Source organism: Ranitomeya variabilis, chromosome 3, assembly GCF_051348905.1.
Source record: "Ranitomeya variabilis isolate aRanVar5 chromosome 3, aRanVar5.hap1, whole genome shotgun sequence".
Lineage (NCBI taxonomy): Eukaryota > Metazoa > Chordata > Amphibia > Anura > Dendrobatidae > Ranitomeya > Ranitomeya variabilis.
In genome coordinates this window covers 770,209,130-770,231,435 of record NC_135234.1, presented here as the reverse complement: position 1 = coordinate 770,231,435, position 22,306 = coordinate 770,209,130, and the positions used below count along the sequence as shown (strand labels likewise).

The following is a 22,306-nucleotide window of genomic DNA, read 5'->3' as shown; positions in this document are numbered from 1 at the left end:
CCAGTGGGGCCTCCAGCAGGTGGCGCCGCTCCCTCATGCTCCTCAGCACCTCCACCACCACATCCTGCTGACTCTTCTGAGGAGGCGGAAAAAGGTCCTGAAAATACAGAAACCATACAAGTGACCAACAAGGGCCTCACACTGCACTGTGCGGAGCTCTGACCAATCCGCTGTCCCCACTGCTGCTCCGCATCAGACACAGGAAGAGAGAAGCAGCAGCTGCATCCCCCTCCTCCCCCGACATCATTATCCTTATATTACACCCCCATCATAGCATGCATATAAAAAGTGACTGTCCACAGGCTTATGGGGAGAACAGTATAAGTAATGCGATGTATGTACACAGTGACTGCACCAGCAGAATAGTGAGCGCAGCTCTGGGGTATAATACAGGAGGTAACTCAGGATCAGTAATGTATATACACAGTGACTGCACCAGCAGAATAGTGAGTGAAGCTCTGGAGTATAATACAGGATGTAACTCAGGATCAGTAATGTAATGTATGTGCACAGTGACTGCACCAGCAGAATAGTGAGTGCAGCTCTGGAGTATAATACAGGATGTAACTCAGGATCAGTAATGTAATGTATGTGCACAGTGACTGCACCAGCAGAATAGTGAGTGCAGCTCTGGGGTATAATACAGGATGTAACTCAGGATCAGTAATGTAATGTATGTACACAGTGACTGCACCAGCAGAATAGTGAGTGCAGCTCTGGGGTATAATACAGGAGGTAACTCAGGATCAGTAATGTATATACACAGTGACTGTACCAGCAGATTAGTGAGTGCAGCTCTGGAGTATAATACAGGATGTAACTCAGGATCAGTAATGTAATGTATGTGCACAGTGACTGCACCAGCAGAATAGTGAGTGCAGCTCTGGGGTATAATATAGGATGTAACTCAGGATCAGTAATGTAATGTATGTACACAGTGACTGCACCAGCAGAATAGTGAGTACAGCTCTGGAGTATAATACAGGATGTAACTCAGGATCAGTAATGTAATGTCTGTACACAGTGACTGCACCAGCAGAATAGTGAGTGCAGCTCTGGGGTATAATACAGGATGTAACTCAGGATCAGTAATGTAATGTCTGTACACAGTGACTACACCAGCAGAATAGTGAGTGCAGCTCTGGGGTATAATACAGGATGTAACTCAGGATCAGTAATGTATGTACACAGTGACTGCACCAGCAGAATAGTGAGTGCAGCTCTGGGGTATACTACAGGATGTAATCAGGATCAGTAATGTAATGTATGTACACAGTGACTGCACCAGCAGAATAGTGAGTGCAGCTCTGGGGCATAATACAGGATGTAACTCAGGATCAGTAATGTAATGTATGTACACAGTGACTGCACCAGCAGAATAGTGAGTGCAGCTCTGGAGTACAATGCAGGATGTAATCAGGATCAGTGCTAGTGAGTAGATGTCTCCTTATATTTGCAGCAGACTCACCTTGCTCTCTCGGGGGATGTACGCCTTCTGGACACTGTGCAGTCTGGGTTTATACTCCCTGTATACGAGCAGGCGTCTCAGGGCGTTTTCCAGGGCCCGCACATTGTTCTGTATACCTGTAATACAATAGGCAGGTACATGTATGATTCAGCCTGCAGAGGACGAGCACTGACAGCGCCACTCCAGGAGGTAGTAAGGGTTTACACCAATCATTTTAGCAGTAATTGTTCTTCCCTTAGTTCAGTAGCAGTGATGGGTTCCATTCTGTCTGGCGGCTGATATAATTCCTCCCCAATCAGCCCTGACATTTGCCCCAGATCATGTATTTAGCACTGGATCACGGCATCTATATAAATAAATGTGAATGGCACCTTAAGGAAATTTCTTTGAGGACTAACACAGGATATGGTGGTCGGCGGTCGGATGGGATGACATTGATCACTTTACCCTGAAGCTGCAGCAGATACGGGGCAGTGTCCCAGAGATTAAGCTCCAAGTCAGATGCTTGATTACCCCAATCCTGTCTATCTGCAGCCACCACTAGGGGGAGCTCCCTGTATACAGAGATACATGATAAGATCCTGTCTATAGCCACCACTAGGGGGAGCTCCCTGTATACAGAGATACATGATAAGATCCTGTCTGCAGCCACCACTAGGGGGAGCTCCCTGTATACAGAGATACATGATAAGATCCTGTCTGCAGTCGCTGCTAGGGGGAGCTCCCTGTATACAGAGATACATGATAAGATCCTGTCTGCAGCCACCACTAGGGGGAGCTCCCTGTATACAGAGATACATGATAAGATCCTGCCTGTATCCACCACTAGGGGGAGCTCCCTGTATACAGAGATACATGATAAGATCCTGTGTGCAGCCACCACTAAGGGGAGCTCCCTGTATACAGAGATACATGATAAGATCCTGTGTGCAGCCACCACTAGGGGGAGCTCCCTGTATACAGAGATACATGATAAGATCCTGTCTGCAGTCACCACTAGGGGGAGCTCCCTGTATACAGAGGTACATGATAAGATCCTGTCTGCAGTCACCACTAGGGGGAGCTCCCTGTATACAGAGATACATGATAAGATCCTGTCTGCAGCCACCACTAGGGGGAGCTCCCTGTATACAGAGATATATGATAAGATCTTGTCTGCAGTCACCACTAGGGGGAGCTCCCTGTATACAGAGATACATGATAAGATCCTGTCTGCAGCCACCACTAGGGGGAGCTCCCTGTATACAGAAACACATGATAAGATCCTGTCTGCAGCCACCACTAGGGGGTGCTCCCTGTATACAGAGATACATGATAAGATCCTGTCTGCAGCCACCACTAGGGGGAACTCCCTGTATACAGAGATACATGATAAGATCCTGTCTGCAACCACCACTAGGGGGAGCTCCCTGTATACAGAGATACATGATAAGATCCTGTCTGCAGCCACCACTAGGGGGTGCTCCCTGTATACAGAGATACATGATAAGATCCTGTCTGCAGCCACCACTAGGGGGAACTCCCTGTATACAGAGATACATGATAAGATCCTGTCTGCAACCACCACTAGGGGGAGCTCCCTGTATACAGAGATACATGATAAGATCCTGTCTGCAGCCACCACTAGGGGGAGCTCCCTGTATACAGAGATACATGATAAGATCCTGTCTGCAGCCACCACTAGGGGAGCTCCCTGTATACAGAGATACATGATAAGATCCTGTCTGCAGCCACCACTAGGGGGAGCTCCCTGTATACAGAGATACATGATAAGATCCTGTCTGCAGCCACCACTAGGGGGAGCTCCCTGTATACAGAGATACATGATAAGATCCTGTCTGCAGTTACCACTAGGGGGAGCTCCCTGTATACAGAGATACATGATAAGATCCTGTCTGCAGCCACCACTAGGGGGAGCTCCCTGTATACAGAGAAACATGATGAGATCCTGTCTGCAGTCACCACTAGGGGGAGCTCCCTGTATACAGAGATACATAAGATTCTGTCTGCAGCCACCACTAGGGGGAGCTCCCTGTATACAGAGATACATGATAAGATCCTGTCTGCAACCACCACTAGGGGGAGCTCCCTGTATACAGAGATACATGATAAGATCCTGTCTGCAGTCACCACTAGGGGGAGCTCCCTGTATACAGAGATACATGATAAGATCCTGTCTGCAACCACCACTAGGGGGAGCTCCCTGTATACAGAGATACATGATAAGATTCTGTCTGCAGCCACCACTAGGGGGAGCTCCCTGTATACACAGATACATGATAAGATCCTGTCTGCAGTCACCACTAGGGGGAGCTCCCTGTATACAGAGATACATGATAAGATCCTGTCTGCAGCCACCACTAGGGGGAGCTCCCTGTATACAGAAACACATGATAAGATCCTGTCTGCAGCCACCACTAGGGGGTGCTCCCTGTATACAGAGATACATGATAAGATCCTGTCTGCAGCCACCACTAGGGGGAACTCCCTGTATACAGAGATACATGATAAGATCCTGTCTGCAGCCACCACTAGGGGGAGCTCCCTGTATACAGAGATACATGATAAGATCCTGTCTGCAGCCACCACTAGGGGGTGCTCCCTGTATACAGACATACATGATAAGATCCTGTCTGCAACCACCACTAGGGGGTGCTCCCTGTATACAGAGATACATGATAAGATCCTGTCTGCAGCCACCACTAGGGGGAACTCCCTGTATACAGAGATACATGATAAGATCCTGTCTGCAACCACCACTAGGGGGAGCTCCCTGTATACAGAGATACATGATAAGATCCTGTCTGCAGCCACCACTAGGGGGTGCTCCCTGTATACAGAGATACATGATAAAATCCTGTCTGCAGTCACCACTAGGGGGAGCTCCCTGTATACAGAGATACATGATAAGATCCTGTCTGCAGCCACCACTAGGGGGAGCTCCCTGTATACAGAGATACATGATAAGATCCTTTCTGCAGCCACCACTAGGGGGAGCTCCCTGTATACAGAGATACATGATAAGATCCTGTCTGCAGCCACCACTAGGGGGAGCTCCCTGTATACAGAGATACATGATAAGATCCTGTCTGCAGCCACCACTAGGGGGAGCTCCCTGTATACAGAGATACATAATAAGATCCTGTCTGCAGCCACCACTAGGGGGAGCTCCCTGTATACAGAGAAACATGATGAGATCCTGTCTGCAGTCACCACTAGGGGGAGCTCCCTGTATACAGAGATACATGATAAGATCCTGTCTGCAGTCACCACTAGGGGGAGCTCCCTGTATACAGAGATACATGATGAGATTCTGTCTGCAGCCACCACTAGGGGGAGCTCCCTGTATACAGAGATACATAAGATTCTGTCTGCAGCCACCACTAGGGGGAGCTCCCTGTATACAGAGATACATGATAAGATCCTGTCTGCAACCACCACTAGGGGGAGCTCCCTGTATACAGAGATACATGATAAGATCCTGTCTGCAGTCACCACTAGGGGGAGCTCCCTGTATACAGAGATACATGATAAGATCCTGTCTGCAACCACCACTAGGGGGAGCTCCCTGTATACAGAGATACATGATAAGATTCTGTCTGCAGACCCCACTAGGGGGAGCTCCCTGTATACAGAGATACATGATAAGATCCTGTCTGCAGCCACCACTAGGGGGAGCTCCCTGTATACAGAGATACATGATAAGATCCTGTCTGCAGCCACCACTAGGGGGAGCTCCCTGTATACAGAAATACATGATAAGATCCTGTCTGCAGCCACCACTAGGGGGAGCTCCCTATACACAGAGATACATGATAAGATCCTGTCTGCAGCCACCACTAGGGGGAGCTCCCTGTATACAGAGATACATGATAAGATCCTGTCTGCAGCCACCACTAGGGGGAGCTCCCTGTATACAGAGATACATGATAAGATCCTGTCTGCAGTCACCACTAGGGGGAGTGTTGTGAACTTACTCCTTGGCTCCCTCTTGTGGTCACTAGTGATTTGGCACTTGGATTGTCTTTTACCAGGTTGGTACTCACCTGCTTCGTTAGGCCTGGGGTGTTGCTATTTAAACTTCCTGGATTCTCAGTCCAGTGCCTGGCATCGTTGTAATCAGTTCATTTCTGTTTGCTCCTGTCTTCAGGTCCTGGTTCTTTGCAAGATAAGCTAAGTCCTGCTTTCTTATTTTTGATCATTTGCATTGTTTATAGTTTTGTCCAGCTTGTACAAAATGTGATTCCTGATATCGCTGGAAGCTCTAGGGGGCTGATATTCTCCCCCCACACCGTTAGTCGGTTTGGGGGTTCTTGGATATTCAGCGTGGATATTTTGCAGGGTTTTTGCTGACCATATAAGTCATCTTACTATATTCTGCTATTAGTCAGTGGGCCTCTCTTTGCTAAAATCTAGTTCATTCTTACGTTTGTCTTTTCTTCTTACCTCACCGTTATTATTTGTTGGGGGCTTGTATTATTTTGGGGTCTTTTCTCTGGAGGCAAGAGAGGTCTTATTTTCCCTTATAGGGTTAGTTAGTTCTCCGGCTGGCGCGAGACGTCTAGGATCAACGTAGGCACGTTCCCCGGCTACTGTTAGTGTTTGTGCTAGGATCAGGTATATGGTCAGCCTAGTTACCACGTCCCTATGAGCTGGTATTTATGTTTGCAGACTTTGTTGTAATCTCTGAGATCCTTTGCCATTGGATCATAACAGTATGCCAGGCACTGGAATAGTTAATGCATTGCAGAAGTGGGATTAAAAGAAAAGAAGTTCTGAGTTTTTTTTTTTTTTCTTCTTCCCCTTAATCTCTGAGTGGCTTGAAGCTTTGCTGCAGACATGAATGTTCAGACCTTGATTACTAGTGTGGATCAACTTGCTGCACGAGTGCAGAGCATTCAGGATTTTGTTGTTAGCAGACCTATGTCTGAGCCTAAGATACCTATTCCTGAGCTGTTCTCTGGAGATCGATTTAAATTTAGGAATTTTAGGAATAATTGTAAATTGTTTCTATCTTTGAAACCTCGTTCGTCTGGAGATTCAGCTCAGCAAGTTAAAATTGTTATCTCCTTTTTGCGTGGCGACCCTCAGGATTGGGCTTTCTCGTTAGCGCCAGGAGATCCGGCATTGGCGGATGTTGATGCGTTTTTTCTGGCGCTCGGATTGCTTTATGAGGAGCCTAATCTTGAAATTCAGGCAGAAAAAGCTCTACTGGCTATCTCTCAGGGCCAAGATGAAGCTGAAGTGTATTGCCAAAAATTTCGGAGATGGTCCGTGCTTACTCAATGGAATGAATGTGCTCTGGCCGCAAATTTCAGAAATGGCCTTTCTGAAGCCATTAAGAATGTGATGGTGGGTTTTACAATTCCTACAAGTCTGAATGATTCTATGGCGCTGGCTATTCAGATTGATCGGCGTTTGCGGGAGCGCAAAACCGCTAATCCTCTGGTGGTGTTGTCTGAACAGACACCTGTCTCAATGCAATGTGATAGAATCCTGACTAGAACCGAACGACAAAATCATAGACGTCAGAATGGGCTGTGTTTTTACTGTGGTGATTCTACACATGTTATATCAGCATGCTCTAAACGCCTAACCAAGGTTGTCAGTCCTGTCTCCATTGGTAATTTGCAGCCTAAATTTATTTTGTCTGTGACTTTAATTTGCTCATTGTCTTCCTATCCTGTTATGGCGTTTGTGGATTCAGGTGCTGCCCTGAGTCTTATGGACTTGTCGTTTGCCAAACGCTGTGGTTTTGTCCTGGAGCCTTTAAAAGTTCCTATTCCTCTCAGAGGAATTGATGCTACGCCACTGGCGGAAAATAAACCGCAGTATTGGACACAAGTGACCATGTGCATGACTCCTGAACATCGGGAGGTGATTCGTTTTCTTGTTCTGCATAAAATGAATGATTTGGTCGTGTTAGGTCTGCCATGGTTACAGACCCATAATCCTGTTTTGGATTGGAAGGCTATGTCGGTGTCGAGTTGGGGTTGTCAGGGAATTCATTACGATTCTCCACTGGTGTCTATTGCTACTTCTACTCCTTCAGAGGTTCCTGAGTATTTGTGTGACTATCAGGATGTATTCAGTGAGTCCAGGTCCAGTGCTCTTCCTCCTCATAGGGGCTGTGACTGCGCTATAGATTTGATTCCTGGCAGTAAATTTCCTAAGGGACGATTATTTAATTTGTCTGTACCCGAGCATGCCGCGATGCGTTCTTATGTCAAGGAGTCTTTGGAGAAGGGGCATATTAGTCCATCCTCTTCCCCTCTTGGTGCGGGATTCTTTTTTGTGGCCAAGAAGGACGGGTCTTTGAGACCTTGTATAGACTATCGGCTTCTGAATAAAATCACTGTTAAGTTTCAGTATCCTTTGCCACTAGTGTCAGACTTGTTTGCTCGGATTAAGGGTGCCAAGTGGTTCACCAAGATAGATCTTCGTGGTGCGTACAACCTTGTGCGCATTAGGCAGGGAGATGAATGGAAAACTGCATTCAATACGCCCGAAGGTCATTTTGAATACTTGGTGATGCCCTTTGGGCTCTCTAATGCTCCTTCAGTGTTTCAGTCCTTTATGCATGATATCTTCCGGAAGTATCTGGATAAATTTATGATTGTTTATCTGGATGATATTCTGGTTTTCTCGGATGATTGGGATTCTCATGTAAAGCAGGTCAGGATGGTGTTTCAGGTTTTGCGTGATAATGCTTTGTTTGTGAAGGGCTCAAAGTGTCTCTTTGGAGTGCAGAAGGTTTCCTTTTTGGGTTTTATTTACTCCCCTTCTGCTGTGGAGATGGACCCAGTCAAGGTCCGAGCTATTCATGATTGGACTCAGCCCACGTCTGTTAAGAGTCTTCAGAAGTTCTTGGGGTTTGCTAATTTCTACCGTCGCTTTATCGCTAACTTTTCTAGCGTTGTTAAACCTTTGACGGATATGACCAAGAAAGGTTCTGATGTGACTAGTTGGGCCCCTGCAGCCGTGGAGGCCTTCCAGGAGCTGAAGCGCCGGTTTACTTCGGCGCCTGTTTTGTGCCAGCCTGATGTCTCACTTCCCTTTCAGGTTGAAGTGGATGCTTCTGAGATCGGTGCTGGGGCTGTTTTGTCGCAGAGAGGCTCTGGGTGTTCTGTAATGAGACCATGTGCTTTTTTCTCTAGGAAGTTTTCGCCTGCTGAGCGGAACTATGATGTTGGTAATCGGGAGTTGTTGGCCATGAAGTGGGCATTTGAGGAGTGGCGTCATTGGCTCGAGGGTGCTAAGCATCGTGTGGTGGTCTTGACTGATCACAAAAATCTGATGTATCTCGAGTCTGCTAAGCGCCTGAATCCTAGACAGGCTCGTTGGTCATTGTTTTTCTCTCGTTTTGACTTTGTGGTCTCGTACCTGCCTGGTTCGAAGAATGTTAAGGCTGATGCTCTTTCTAGGAGCTTTGTGCCTGACTCTCCTGGAGTCTCGGAGCCAGCTGGTATTCTTAAAGAGGGAGTAATCGTGTCGGCCATATCTCCTGATTTGCGACGTGTGTTGCAGAGATTTCAGGCTGGTAGACCTGACTCTTGTCCACCCGACAGACTGTTTGTTCCTGATAAATGGACCAGCAAAGTCATTTCCGAGGTTCATTCCTTGGTGTTGGCAGGGCATCCGGGAATTTTTGGTACCCGAGATTTGGTGGCTAGGTCCTTTTGGTGGCCTTCCTTGTCACGGGATGTGCGGTCATTTGTGCAGTCCTGTGGGACTTGTGCTCGGGCTAAGCCTTGTTCTCGTGCTAGCGGGTTGCTTTTGCCCTTGCCCGTCCCGAAGAGGCCTTGGACACACATTTCCATGGATTTCATTTCTGATCTTCCGGTGTCTCAAGGAATGTCTGTCATCTGGGTGGTGTGTGATCGTTTTTCCAAGATGGTCCATTTGGTACCCTTGCCTAAGTTGCCTTCCTCTTCCGATCTGGTTCCTTTGTTTTTTCAGAATGTGGTTCGTTTACACGGCATTCCGGAGAATATTGTGTCCGACAGAGGATCCCAGTTTGTGTCCAGATTCTGGCGATCTTTTTGTGCTAAAATGGGCATTGATTTGTCGTTTTCATCTGCCTTCCATCCTCAGACTAATGGTCAAACGGAGCGAACTAATCAGACACTTATTTGAGATGTTTTGTTTCTGCGGACCAGGATGATTGGGTGACCTTCTTGCCATTGGCGGAGTTTGCCCTTAATAATCGGGCTAGTTCCGCTACTTTGGTTTCGTCATTCTTCTGCAACTCTGGTTTTCATCCTCGTTTCTCCTCGGGTCATGTTGAGTCTTCTGACTGTCCTGGGGTGGATTCCGTGGTGGATAGGTTGCAGCGGATTTGGAATCTTGTGGTGGACAACTTGAAGTTGTCACAGGAGAAGGCTCAGCGTTTTGCCAACCGCCGCCGCGGTGTGGGCCCCCGACTTCGTGTTGGGGATTTGGTTTGGTTGTCTTCTCGGTATGTCCCTCTGAAGGTTTCCTCTCCTAAGTTTAAGCCTCGCTTTATTGGTCCTTATAAAATTTTGGAAGTTCTTAACCCGGTTTCTTTTCGTTTGGATCTTCCGGTGTCGTTTGCCATTCACAACGTGTTCCATAGGTCTTTGTTGCGGCGGTACGTTGTGCCTGTGGTTCCTGCTGTTGAGCCTCCTGCTCCGGTGTTGGTTGAGGGCGAGTTGGAGTACGTGGTAGAGAAGATCTTGGATTCTCGTCTCTCTAGACGGAGGCTTCAGTATTTGGTCAAATGGAAGGGCTATGGTCAGGAGGATAATTCCTGGGTGGCCGCCTCTGATGTTCATGCGGCCGATTTGGTTCGTGCCTTCCATGCTGCTCATCCTGGTCGCCCTGGTGAGGGTTCGGTGACCCCTCCTTAAAGGGGGGGTACTGTTGTGAACTATACTTCTTGGCTCCCTCTTGTGGTCACTAGTGATTTGGCACTTGGATTGTCTTTTACCAGGTTGGTACTCACCTGCTTCGTTAGGCCTGGGGTGTTGCTATTTAAACTTCCTGGATTCTCAGTCCAGTGCCTGGCATCGTTGTAATCAGTTCATTTCTGTTTGCTCCTGTCTTCAGGTCCTGGTTCTTTGCAAGATAAGCTAAGTCCTGCTTTCTTATTTTTGATCATTTGCATTGTTTATATTTTTGTCCAGCTTGTACAAAATGTGATTCCTGATATCGCTGGAAGCTCTAGGGGGCTGATATTCTCCCCCCACACCGTTAGTCGGTTTGGGGGTTCTTGGATATTCAGCGTGGATATTTTGCAGGGTTTTTGCTGACCATATAAGTCATCTTACTATATTCTGCTATTAGTCAGTGGGCCTCTCTTTGCTAAAATCTAGTTCATTCTTACGTTTGTCTTTTCTTCTTACCTCACCGTTATTATTTGTTGGGGGCTTGTATTACTTTGGGGTCTTTTCTCTGGAGGCAAGAGAGGTCTTATTTTCCCTTATAGGATTAGTTAGTTCTCCGGCTGGCGCGAGACGTCTAGGATCAACGTAGGCACGTTCCCCGGCTACTGTTAGTGTTTGTGCTAGGATCAGGTATATGGTCAGCCTAGTTACCACGTCCCTATGAGCTGGTATTTATGTTTGCAGACTTTGCTGTAATCTCTGAGATCCTTTGCCATTGGGATCATAACAGGGGAGCTCCCTGTATACAGAGATACATGATAAGATCCTGTCTGCAGCCCCCACTAGGGGGAGCTCCCTGTATATAGAGATACATGATAAGATCCTGTCTGCAGCCACCACTAGGGGGAGCTCCCTGTATACAGAGATACATGATAAGATCCTGTCTGCAGCCACCACTAGGGGGAGCTCCCTGTATACAGAAATACATGATAAGATCCTGTCTGCAGCCACCACTAGGGGGAGCTCCCTATACACAGAGATACATGATAAGATCCTGTCTGCAGCCACCACTAGGGGGAGCTCCCTGTATACAGAGATACATGATAAGATCCTGTCTGCAGTCACCACTAGGGGGAGCTCCCTGTATACAGAGATACATGATAAGATTCTCTCTGAAGAGACAAGGGACAGAGCTGAAAAGTTGAGACTTTAATGATGTAGTGAATGTGTGAGCAGTATGGAGTCCCCTCCTAGGCACCACCTAGTGGCGGCTGCAGATATAATCATCTTTGTGTCGTTACAGTTATACATTAGACAGTGATCTATGCGCAGATCATTATCGCGGCTGCTTCCAGCTTTGTGACCATTGGTGCCTTAGAAGGCAGAGTCCATTCGCCTCACATCTGTCACTCACCCACTGGATCTATGAACCCAGGATCCGCCTTGACATCATACAGCTCCTCGTAACCTCTGAACCTCTCTGGGATCTTCTTAGGTTCGGTCTTCTCATTGGTTGCTGTGGGTTGCTCCGCGGGGGCGGAGCTTGGGCTGGCTGTCCGGCCTGTTTCTACAGCAGAATCTGGCACATTCTCCACCTAACAATAACAAGAATTGATCCGCGAGAAGCTCGCACATTGCAGAATGGTTTTACATGGAGCAGTAAAAGTCTGACCGAAGGGTTCACTTACTTAATAGTATCCCTCACCTTACCGCCCACATTATATACACTGAGGGCTTCACAACAAGGTCATAGAATTATTCCCTTCCGTTAATTCATTTCTATTCAAAAGTGGATGACAACTAATAAGGCACAAAGTTATGGCCTTTCGGGGGGTTTTGTGGGACTGCCCACCTGAGTCATGAAGACGGACGCCACATCTGGGCGACTGCTGAAGCTCATCTCCTCCTCCGAGGTCTGAGACGCCTCAATCATCTCTTGGCTCCGCCCCTGAGGTGTTGCTATGACGTTTTCTGAAGAGGCTCTGATTGGGGGGAGGGGGCTTGATGAAATCACAGATTTGGTGACATCACTCTCAGGAGGGGGCAGTCCGAACAAAGATGGTAAAAGAGACTCCACCATCAGAGGTTGTTTGGGGATCTTGGGAACATCAGTCCTGACCTTGGAGAAAGAGGAGAAAGTCACTCGGGCGGCAATATACACACAAAGCAGAGGTATCACAGCGGGATCAGACTACACAGGGACACTGTAGTCTGTTACCATGGAGACACAAAAACCTACATAAGTGCTGTATACCTATAACGGGAGATTTTACACTTTTCAATATTGATTAATATTTTTTTTTTATTTCTGATACAATGAAGTGATAAAAACTTCTACTAAAGTATAGACCTTCTGGCGAGCCTTAATTATGGAGAGCGACATAAGCCCCGCCCCCCCGCTTACCTTCCTCCCCCGCCCCCACTTACCTTCCTCCTCTCGTTCCTAGGGATGATAACATGGGGTTTATGAATTCCAGGAGACTTTTTAGAAATCACTTTGATCCCGAGTCTCTGCTGAAGGAAGCTAATGAGCAATGGTGGGTCACCTGCAGACAAAGGGGAGGAGGCTATAAGGTCACATGGTCTATAAAGGGGAGGTGGCTACAGGGTCACATGGTCTATAAAGGGGAGGTGGCTACAAGGTCACATGGTCTATAAAGGGGAGGTGGCTACAGGGTCACGTGGTCTATAAAGGGGAGGAGGCTACAGGTTCACATGGTCTATAAAGGCGAGGCGGCTACAGGTTCACATGGTCTATACCCTGTTGTGAATTCCGTTCTGGAGCTCCCTCCTGTGGTTGCTAATGGTATTTTTGTGAGTTCTGCCCTTGGGCTCCCTCTGGTGGTTTCGAGTGGAACTGCTGCTCCTTTAGGTAGCTGTGGCAGCTGCCTTCACTGATCGCCTTGCCTGGGTTTGTTATTTAAACCTGCTCTGGGCTTTAGTTCATGCCAGCTGTCAATGTTCTTGGTTGGATTTGGTTCTCTCCTTGGATTTCTCATATGGCCTGTCCTTGTCAGCAAAAGATAAGTTTTTGCTAGTTTTTGTTTGTCCATTTGCCTGGACTCTATTGCTCTGCAAATATGTCTCTTTTTGTCCAGCTTGTCACTATGTCATATTCAGGCTAGCTGGAAGCTCTGGGAAAGCAGATTTGCCCCTCCACACCGTGAGTCGGTGTGGAGTTCATTTTTGTAAACTCTGCGTGGATTTTGTAGTTTTTAATACTGATCGCACAGTATCCTTTTCTCTCTGTCTATCAAGTTTAGTATTGGCCTCCTTTGCTGAAATCTGATTTCATTTCTGTGTACGTCATTTCCCTCTTCACTCACAGACAATATTTGTGGGGGGCTGTCTTTCCTTTTGGGGTTTTCTCTGAGGCAAGATAGCTTACTATTTCCTTCTTTAGGGGTAGTTAGTTCTTAGGCTGTGAAGAGGTGTCTAGGGAGAGTCAGGAACATCCCACGGCTATTACTAGTGTTGTTGTTAGGGTTAGGGACTGCGGTCAGTAGAGATACCACCTTCTCAGAGCTCGTCCCATGTTGCGTTTTAGCCACCAGGTCATATCAGTGTGGCCTCTTAACCACCAGGTCATAACAGTACAGCTGGCCAACAATGTGTTAAATGCATCTCAAAAGAGGGAAAAGAAAGTTCTGAGTCATTTTTTTTTCCTTTGTAGTTTGTTTTGTCGTTTTTGTTCCCCTTAATCTCTGGGTGGTTCAGGATTTTGGTGCTGATATGGAGGTTCAGGGTCTGTCCTTGCGCGTGGATCAACTCGCTGCAAGGGTACAGAGTATCCAAGATTATGTTGTCCAGACTCCGGTATTAGAGCCTAGAATTCCTATTCCTGATTTATTTTCTGGGGATAGATCTAAATTTTTGAACTTTAAAAATAATTGCAGAATGTTTTTTGCTCTGAGACCCCGTTCCTCTGGTGACCCCATTCAGCAGGTGAAGATTGTTATTTCTTTGCTGCGTGGCGACCCGCAGGACTGGGCATTCTCCCTTGAGCCAGGAAATCCTGCATTGCTCAATATTGACGCATTTTTTCAAGCGCTCGGATTGCTGTATAACGAACCTAATTCTGTGGATCAGGCAGAAAAAACTTTGCTGGCTCTGTGTCAGGGTCAGGAAGCAGCAGAAGTATACTGCCAGAAATTTAGAAAGTGGTCTGTGCTCACAAAATGGAATGAGTATGCCCTGGCAGCTATTTTCAGAAAGGGTCTTTCCGAAGCCCTTAAAGATGTTATGGTGGGGTTTCCTACGCCTGCTGGTCTGAGTGATTCTATGTCTTTGGCCATTCAGATTGATCGGCGCTTGCGTGAGCGCAAGGTGGTGCACCATATGGCAGTGTCCTCTGAGCAGAGGCCTGAGCCTATGCAATGTGATAGGATTTTGACTAGAGCAGAAAGGCAGAAATTCAGACGTCAGAATGGCCTGTGTTTTTACTGTGGTGATTCTGCTCATGCTATTTCTGATTGCCCTAAGCGTATTAAGAGGGTCCCTAGGTCTGTTACCATTAGTACTGTACAGCCTAAATTTCTCTTGTCTGTTACCCTGATTTGCTCATTGTCGTCCTTTTCTGTTATGGCATTTGTGGATTCTGGCGCTGCCCTGAACTTAATGGACTTAGAATTTGCCAAGCGCTGTGGTTTTTCCTTGGAGCCTTTGCAAAGCCCTATTCCCTTAAGGGGGATTGATGCTACGCCATTGGCCAAGAATAAACCTCAGTACTGGACACAGTTAACCATGTACATGGCTCCAGCACATCACGAAAATATTCGCTTTTTGGTGTTGCATAATTTGCATGATGTTGTTGTGCTGGGTTTTCCATGGTTACAGGTACATAATCCAGTGCTGGATTGGAGATCTATGTCTGTAACTGGTTGGGGTTGTCAGGGGATACATAGTGATATTCCTTTGATGTCCATTTCCTCGTCCCCCTCTTCTGATGTTCCTGAGTTTTTGTCGGATTTCCAGGATATATTTGATGAGCCCAAGTCCAGTTCCCTGCCTCCTCATAGGAACTGTGATTGTGCCATTAATTTGATTCCTGGCTGTAAGTTCCCTAAGGGCCAACTTTTCAATCTGTCTGTGCCAGAGCATGCCGCTATGCGGAGTTATGTAAAGGAGTCCTTGGAGAAGGGGCATATTCGCCCGTCTTCGTCACCATTGGGAGCGGGATTTTTTTTTGTTAACAAGAAGGATGGTTCCTTGAGACCCTGTATAGATTATCACCTTCTCAATAAGATCACTGTCAAATTCCAATACCCTTTACCTTTACTTTCTGATTTGTTTGCTCGGATTAAGGGGGCTAGTTGGTTTACTAAAATCGACCTTCGAGGGGCGTATAATCTCGTGCGTATTAAACAAGGTGATGAATGGAAAACAGCATTTAATACGCCCGAAGGCCATTTTGAATACCTTGTGATGCCATTCGGGCTCTCTAATGCTCCATCTGTGTTTCAGTCCTTTATGCATGATATCTTCCGGAATTATCTGGATAAATTCATGATTGTGTATTTGGATGATATTTTGGTTTTCTCCGATGATTGGGAGTCTCATGTGAAGCAGGTTAGGATGGTATTTCAGGTCCTTCGTGCTAATGCGTTGTTTGTGAAGGGGTCTAAGTGCCTCTTTGGAGTTCAGAAGGTTTCTTTTTTGGGTTTCATTTTTTCTCCCTCGGCTATTGAAATGGACCCTGTTAAGGTCCAGGCCATTCATGATTGGACTCAACCTACATCTGTAAAGAGCCTTCAGAAATTTTTGGGCTTTGCCAATTTTTATTGCCGCTTTATTGCTAATTTTTCTAGTGTGGTGAAGCCTCTGACCGATTTGACGAAGAAAGGCGCTGATGTGATGAATTGGTCCTCTGCGGCTGTTGAGGCCTTTCAGGAGCTTAAACGTTGTTTTAATTCTGCCCCTGTGTTGCGTCAGCCAGATGTTTCTCTCCCTTTTCAGGTTGAGGTTGATGCTTCTGAGATTGGGGCAGGGGCCGTTTTGTCTCAGAGAAATTCTGATGGCTCTTTGATGAAACCATGTGCTTTCTTCTCCAGAAAGTTTTCGCCTGCTGAGCGTAATTATGATGTCGGCAATCGGGAGTTGTTGGCTATGAAGTGGGCATTTGAGGAGTGGCGACATTGGCTTGAGGGAGCCAAGCATCGCGTGGTGGTCTTGACTGATCATAAGAATCTGATTTACCTTGAGTCTGCTAAGCGGTTGAATCCTAGACAAGCTCGGTGGTCTCTGTTTTTCTCCCGTTTTGATTTTGTGGTCTCGTATATTCCGGGATCTAAGAATGTGAAGGCTGATGCCCTTTCTAGGAGTTTTTTGCCTGATTCTCCGGGAGTTCTTGAGCCGGCTGGGATCCTCAAGGAGGGGGTGATTCTTTCTGCCATCTCCCCTGATTTGCGGCGGGTACTTCAGGAGTTTCAGGCTGATAAACCTGACCGCTGTCCTGTGGGGAAACTGTTTGTTCCTGATAGATGGACTAGCAGGGTAATTTCTGAGGTTCATTGTTCGGTGTTGGCTGGTCACCCTGGGATTTTCGGTACCAGAGATTTGGTGGCTAGGTCCTTTTGGTGGCCTTCCTTGTCGCGGGATGTGCGTTCGTTTGTGCAGTCCTGTGGGACCTGTGCTCGGGCTAAGCCTTGCTGTTCCCGTGCCAGTGGGTTGCTTTTGCCTTTGCCTATTCCTGAGAGGCCCTGGACGCATATTTCCATGGATTTTATTTCTGATCTTCCTGTTTCTCAGAAGATGTCTGTCATCTGGGTGGTTTGTGACCGGTTTTCTAAGATGGTCCATTTGGTACCGTTGCCTAAGTTGCCTTCCTCCTCTGATTTGGTTCCATTATTTTTTCAGCATGTGGTTCGTTTGCATGGTATTCCGGAGAATATTGTGTCTGACAGAGGTTCCCAGTTCGTTTCTAGGTTTTGGCGGTCCTTTTGTGCTAGAATGGGCATTGATTTGTCTTTTTCTTCGGCATTTCACCCTCAGACAAATGGCCAAACGGAGCGAACCAATCAGACCTTGGAAACCTATTTGAGATGCTTCGTGTCTGCTGATCAGGATGATTGGGTGACCTTTTTGCCGTTGGCCGAGTTTGCCCTTAATAATTGGGCTAGTTCGGCTACCTTGGTTTCGCCTTTCTTTTGTAATTTTGGTTTTCATCCTCGTTTTTCTTCGGGGCAGCTTGAGCCTTCTGACTGTCCTGGTGTGGATTCTGTGGTGGACAGGTTGCAGCAAATTTGGACTCATGTGGTGGACAATTTGACGTTGTCTCAGGAAAAGGCTCAACGTTTTGCTAACCGTCGTCGGTGTGTTGGTCCCCGGCTTCTTGTTGGGGATTTGGTCTGGTTGTCTTCTCGTCATGTTCCTATGAAGGTTTCTTCCGCTAAGTTCAAGCCTCGCTTTATTGGGCCTTATAAGATTTCTGAAATTATCAATCCGGTGTCTTTTCGTTTGGCCCTTCCAGCTTCCTTTTCCATTCATAATGTGTTCCATAGATCTTTGTTGCGGAGATATGTGGTACCTATGGTTCCCTCCGTTGATCCTCCTGCCCCGGTGTTGGTTGAGGGGGAATTGGAATATGTGGTGGAGAAGATTTTGGATTCTCGTTTTTCGAGGCGGAAGCTTCAATATCTGGTCAAGTGGAAGGGTTATGGCCAGGAGGATAATTCTTGGGTTGTTGCCTCCGATGTTCATGCTGCCGATTTGGTTCGTGCTTTCCATTTGGCTCGTCCTGATCGGCCTGGGAGCTCTGGTGAGGGTTCGGTGACCCCTCCTCAAGGGGGGGGTACTGTTGTGAATTCCGTTCTGGAGCTCCCTCCTGTGGCTGCTAATGGTATTTTTGTGAGTTCTGCCCTTGGGCTCCCTCTGGTGGTTTCGAGTGGAACTGCTGCTCCTTTAGGTAGCTGTGGCAGCTGCCTTCACTAATCGCCTTGCCTGGGTTTGTTATTTAAACCTGCTCTGGGCTTTAGTTCATGCCAGCTGTCAATGTTCTTGGTTGGATTTGGTTCTCTCCTTGGATTTCTCATATGGCCTGTCCTTGTCTGCAAAAGATAAGTTTTTGCTAAGTTTTTGTTTGTCCATTTGCCTGGACTCTATTGCTCTGCAAATATGTCTCTTTTTGTCCAGCTTGTCACTATGTCATATTCAGGCTAGCTGGAAGCTCTGGGAAAGCAGATTTGCCCCTCCACACCGTGAGTCGGTGTGGAGCTCATTTTTGTAAACTCTGCGTGGATTTTGTAGTTTTTAATACTGATCGCACAGTATCCTTTTCTCTCTGTCTATCAAGTTTAGTAATGGCCTCCTTTGCTGAAATCTGATTTCATTTCTGTGTACGTCATTTCCCTCTTCACTCACAGTCAATATTTGTGGGGGGCTGTCTTTCCTTTTGGGGTTTTCTCTGAGGCAAGATAGCTTTCTATTTCCTTCTTTAGGGGTAGTTAGTTCTTAGGCTGTGAAGAGGTGTCTAGGGAGAGTCAGGAACATCCCACGGCTATTACTAGTGTTGTTGTTAGGGTTAGGGACTGCGGTCAGTAGAAATACCACCTTCTCAGAGCTCGTCCCATGTTGCGTTTTAGCCACCAGGTCATATCAGTGTGGCCTCTTAACCACCAGGTCATAACAATACCCGTCACCACAGATCTCAGTATATATTACTACCTTTCCTGAGAGTCGTCAGGGGGTTCCCATTAATTATAAGCTCTTCAAGCGAGGGAAACAGCGCCACAGGCAGCACATCCTCTTCATGACATATCTGTAATTGATAGGAAGAAACCACCATGCTTTACACTGCAGCGTATGTCCCAACAAAAGATCGATAACGTGTGACAGACACTTCACATCAATGAATTTATCGTATGGACGGTAGATACATGAAATACCACCACCCCACAGGGTGGGGAAGTGAAAATACGGGGACGCCCCCTGAAGAAGCTTTGTGCGAAACGGGTTGGGGAAGTGTCGGTGAAATTCTTTGATATCTGGTCTCCTTGTCCGTTAAGGTGATGTGCTCTAAACTATAATCTATGCTAGGACTTATAATACTATGTAAAATAATAGTTACTGTCTACACTTCACAAGCATCGCCCCGTAGGAGATCTACTACTAGGCGTCTGAGCCTTTATTCGTTGTTTATACGGCCTATGATCCAACGCTATGTTGTCCGTCCTGCAGCTTCTTATCAGGTTTCTGAGTCCATGACCTCCTACTCTGTGAACACCTTCTGTGGCCTACATAAGATCTTCTATTATTTATGGAGTAGATGGATACAGCGTATTTTCACTTCCCCAGGAGGTCTTTTCCTCACCCTGTTTATTATATGTATGTTTGGATTTTATTGATATACTGTATTTTTCAGACCATGAGATGCACTTTTTTTCCTCCAGATTTGGGGTGCGTCTTATGGTCCGAATGTAACATGGGCTGAGTGCTCCCATATAGGACCTGTGGTGAGGTAATGAAGAGGGCGGGCTGGAGCATCACATGACAGCACAGAGCCCTCCCTCTTCATTGTGTCATCACAGGTCCTGCAGACACCGCACTAGAAGCAATGCAGCTTCATCTTACAGGACCTGTGGTGAGGTAATAAGAGGGCGGGCTCTGTGCTGTTATGTGATGCTCCAGCCCTTCATCACCTCACCACAGGTCCAGTTAAAGCTGTAGAGAGAGACACTTTCAGTTTTCTAGCATGGCTGGCTGCAGGACCTGCACTGATGTGAGCGCAGCCCCTACAAATAAGAATTAATTAAAAGGTTAGTAATTAATTAATAAGACATGAAAACGCACTCTGCCACTCCTGTGGTGAACTATATGTTATTTATGTTATTAAATAGTTTACCACATTTTTTTGCTTCAAATATTTTTTTCCCTATTTTCCACCTCTAAAACCTGGGTGCGTCTTATAGTCCGAAAAATACGGTATTTTTTTGTCAAAATATTTTGTGTTTTTAATATCAGCTAGAATCTCTTCTTGTGTTGGTGATATTTCATGTATCTACCGTCCATATGACAAATCCATGCTCTTCTTTGTACTGTTTAACCCCTTCACCCCTGGAGCTTTTTTCGGTTTTGCATTTTCGTTTTTCGCTCCCCTTCTTCCCAGAGCCATAACTTTTTTTTATTTTTCCGTCAATATGGCCATATGAGGTCTTATTTTTTGTGGGACGAATTGTAATTTCGAACGACATCATTGGTTGTAGCATGTCGTGTACTAGAAAACGGGAAACAAATTCCAAGTGCGGTGAAATTGCAAAAAAAGTGCAATCTCATACTTGTTTTTTGTTTGACTTTTTTGCTAGGTTCACTAAATGCTAAAACTGACCTGCCATTATGATTCTCCAGGTCATTACGAGTTCATAGACACCAAACATGTCTGGGTTATTTTTTATCTAAGTGGTGAAAAAAAATTCCAAACTTTGCTAATAAAAAAAAGAAGCACAATTTTCGGAGCCCCGTAGCGTCTCCATTTTTCGTGATCTTGGGTTATGTGAGGGCTTTTTTTTTTTTTTTAATGATACCATTTCGGTGCAGATACGTTCTTTTGATCGCCTGTTATTGCATTTCAGTGCACTGTTGTGGCGACCAAAAAAAGTAATTCTGGCATTTTGACTTTTTTTCCCTCGCTACGCCGTTTAGTGATCAGGTTAATTCTTTTTATTTATTGATAGATCGGGCGATTCTGAACACGGCTATACCAGATATGTGTAGATTGCATTTTATTTTTGTTTTATTTTGAATGGGGCGTAAGGGGGGTGATTTAAACTTTTATATATTTTTCATTCTTTAACCCCTTTACCCCCAAGGGTGGTTTGCACGTTAATGACCGGGCCAATTTTTACAATTCTGACCACTGTCCCTTTATGAGGTTACAACTCTGGAACGTTTCAACAGATCCCGGTGATTCTGACAATGTTTTCTCGTGACATATTGTACTTCATGATAGTGGTAAAATTTATTTGATATTACCTGCGTTTATTTGTGAAAAAAACGGAAATTTGGCGAAAATTTTGAAAACTTCGCAATTTTCCAACTTTGAATTTTTATGCCCTTAAATCACAGAGATATGTCACACAAAATACTTAATAAGTAACATTACCCACATGTCTACTTTACATCAGCACAATTTTGGAACCAAATTTTTTTTTGTTAGGGAGTTATAAGGGTTAAAAGTTGACCAGCAATTTCTCTTTCTTACAACACCATTTTTTTTAGGGACCACATCACATTTGAAGTCATTTTGAGGGGTCTATATGATAAAAAAAATAACCAAGTGTGACACCATTCTAAAAACTGCACCCCTCAAGGTACTCAAAACCACATTCAAGAAGTCTATTAACCTTTCAGGTGTTTCACAGGAATTTTTGGAATGTTTAAAAAAAAAATGAACATTTAACTTTTTTTTTTTCACAAAAAATGTACTTCAGCTCCAATTTTTTATTTTACAAAGGGTAACAGGAGAAAATGGACCCCAAAAGGTGTTGTCCAATTTGTCCTGAGTACGCTGATACCCCATATGTGGGGGTAAACCACTGTTTGGGCGCACGGGAGAGCTCGGAAGGGAAGGAGCACTGTTTTACTTTTTCAACGCAGAATTGGCTGGAATTGAGATCGGATGCCATGTCGCTTTCGAGAGCCCTGATGTGCCTGAACAGTGGAAACCCCCGAATTCAAACTTAAACCCTAATCCAAACACACCCTTAACCCTAATCTCAACGGTATCCTTAACCACACCCCTAACCCTGACACACCCCTAACCTTAATCCCAACCCTAACCACACCCCTAACTCCAACACACCCCTAACCCTGATACACCCCTAACCCTAATCCCAACCCTAACCATACCCCTAACTCCAAGACACCCCTAACCCTAATCCCAACCGTAAATGTAATCCAAACCCTAACTTTAGCCCCAACCCTAACCCTAACTTTAGCACCAACCCTAACTGTAGCTCCAACCCTAACTTTAGCCCCAACCCTAACTTTAGCCCCAACC

At 46.0% G+C, this 22,306-nt stretch overlaps 1 protein-coding gene across 1 annotated transcript in view; it reads right to left on the bottom strand.

Moving 5' to 3' along the window:
- The window catches only part of XRRA1 (X-ray radiation resistance associated 1), a 56,117-nt gene that overhangs the window by 1,463 nt on the left and 32,348 nt on the right, over window positions 1–22,306 (bottom strand). Inside the window, exons 12-17 of the mRNA XM_077298824.1 lie at window positions 18,976–19,069; window positions 12,742–12,860; window positions 12,167–12,433; window positions 11,729–11,909; window positions 1,469–1,584; window positions 1–97 (exon numbers count right to left, since the gene is read on the bottom strand). Coding sequence (XP_077154939.1) covers window positions 1–97; window positions 1,469–1,584; window positions 11,729–11,909; window positions 12,167–12,433; window positions 12,742–12,860; window positions 18,976–19,069 — 874 coding nt within the window. The remainder of the gene's footprint in view (window positions 98–1,468; window positions 1,585–11,728; window positions 11,910–12,166; window positions 12,434–12,741; window positions 12,861–18,975; window positions 19,070–22,306) is intronic.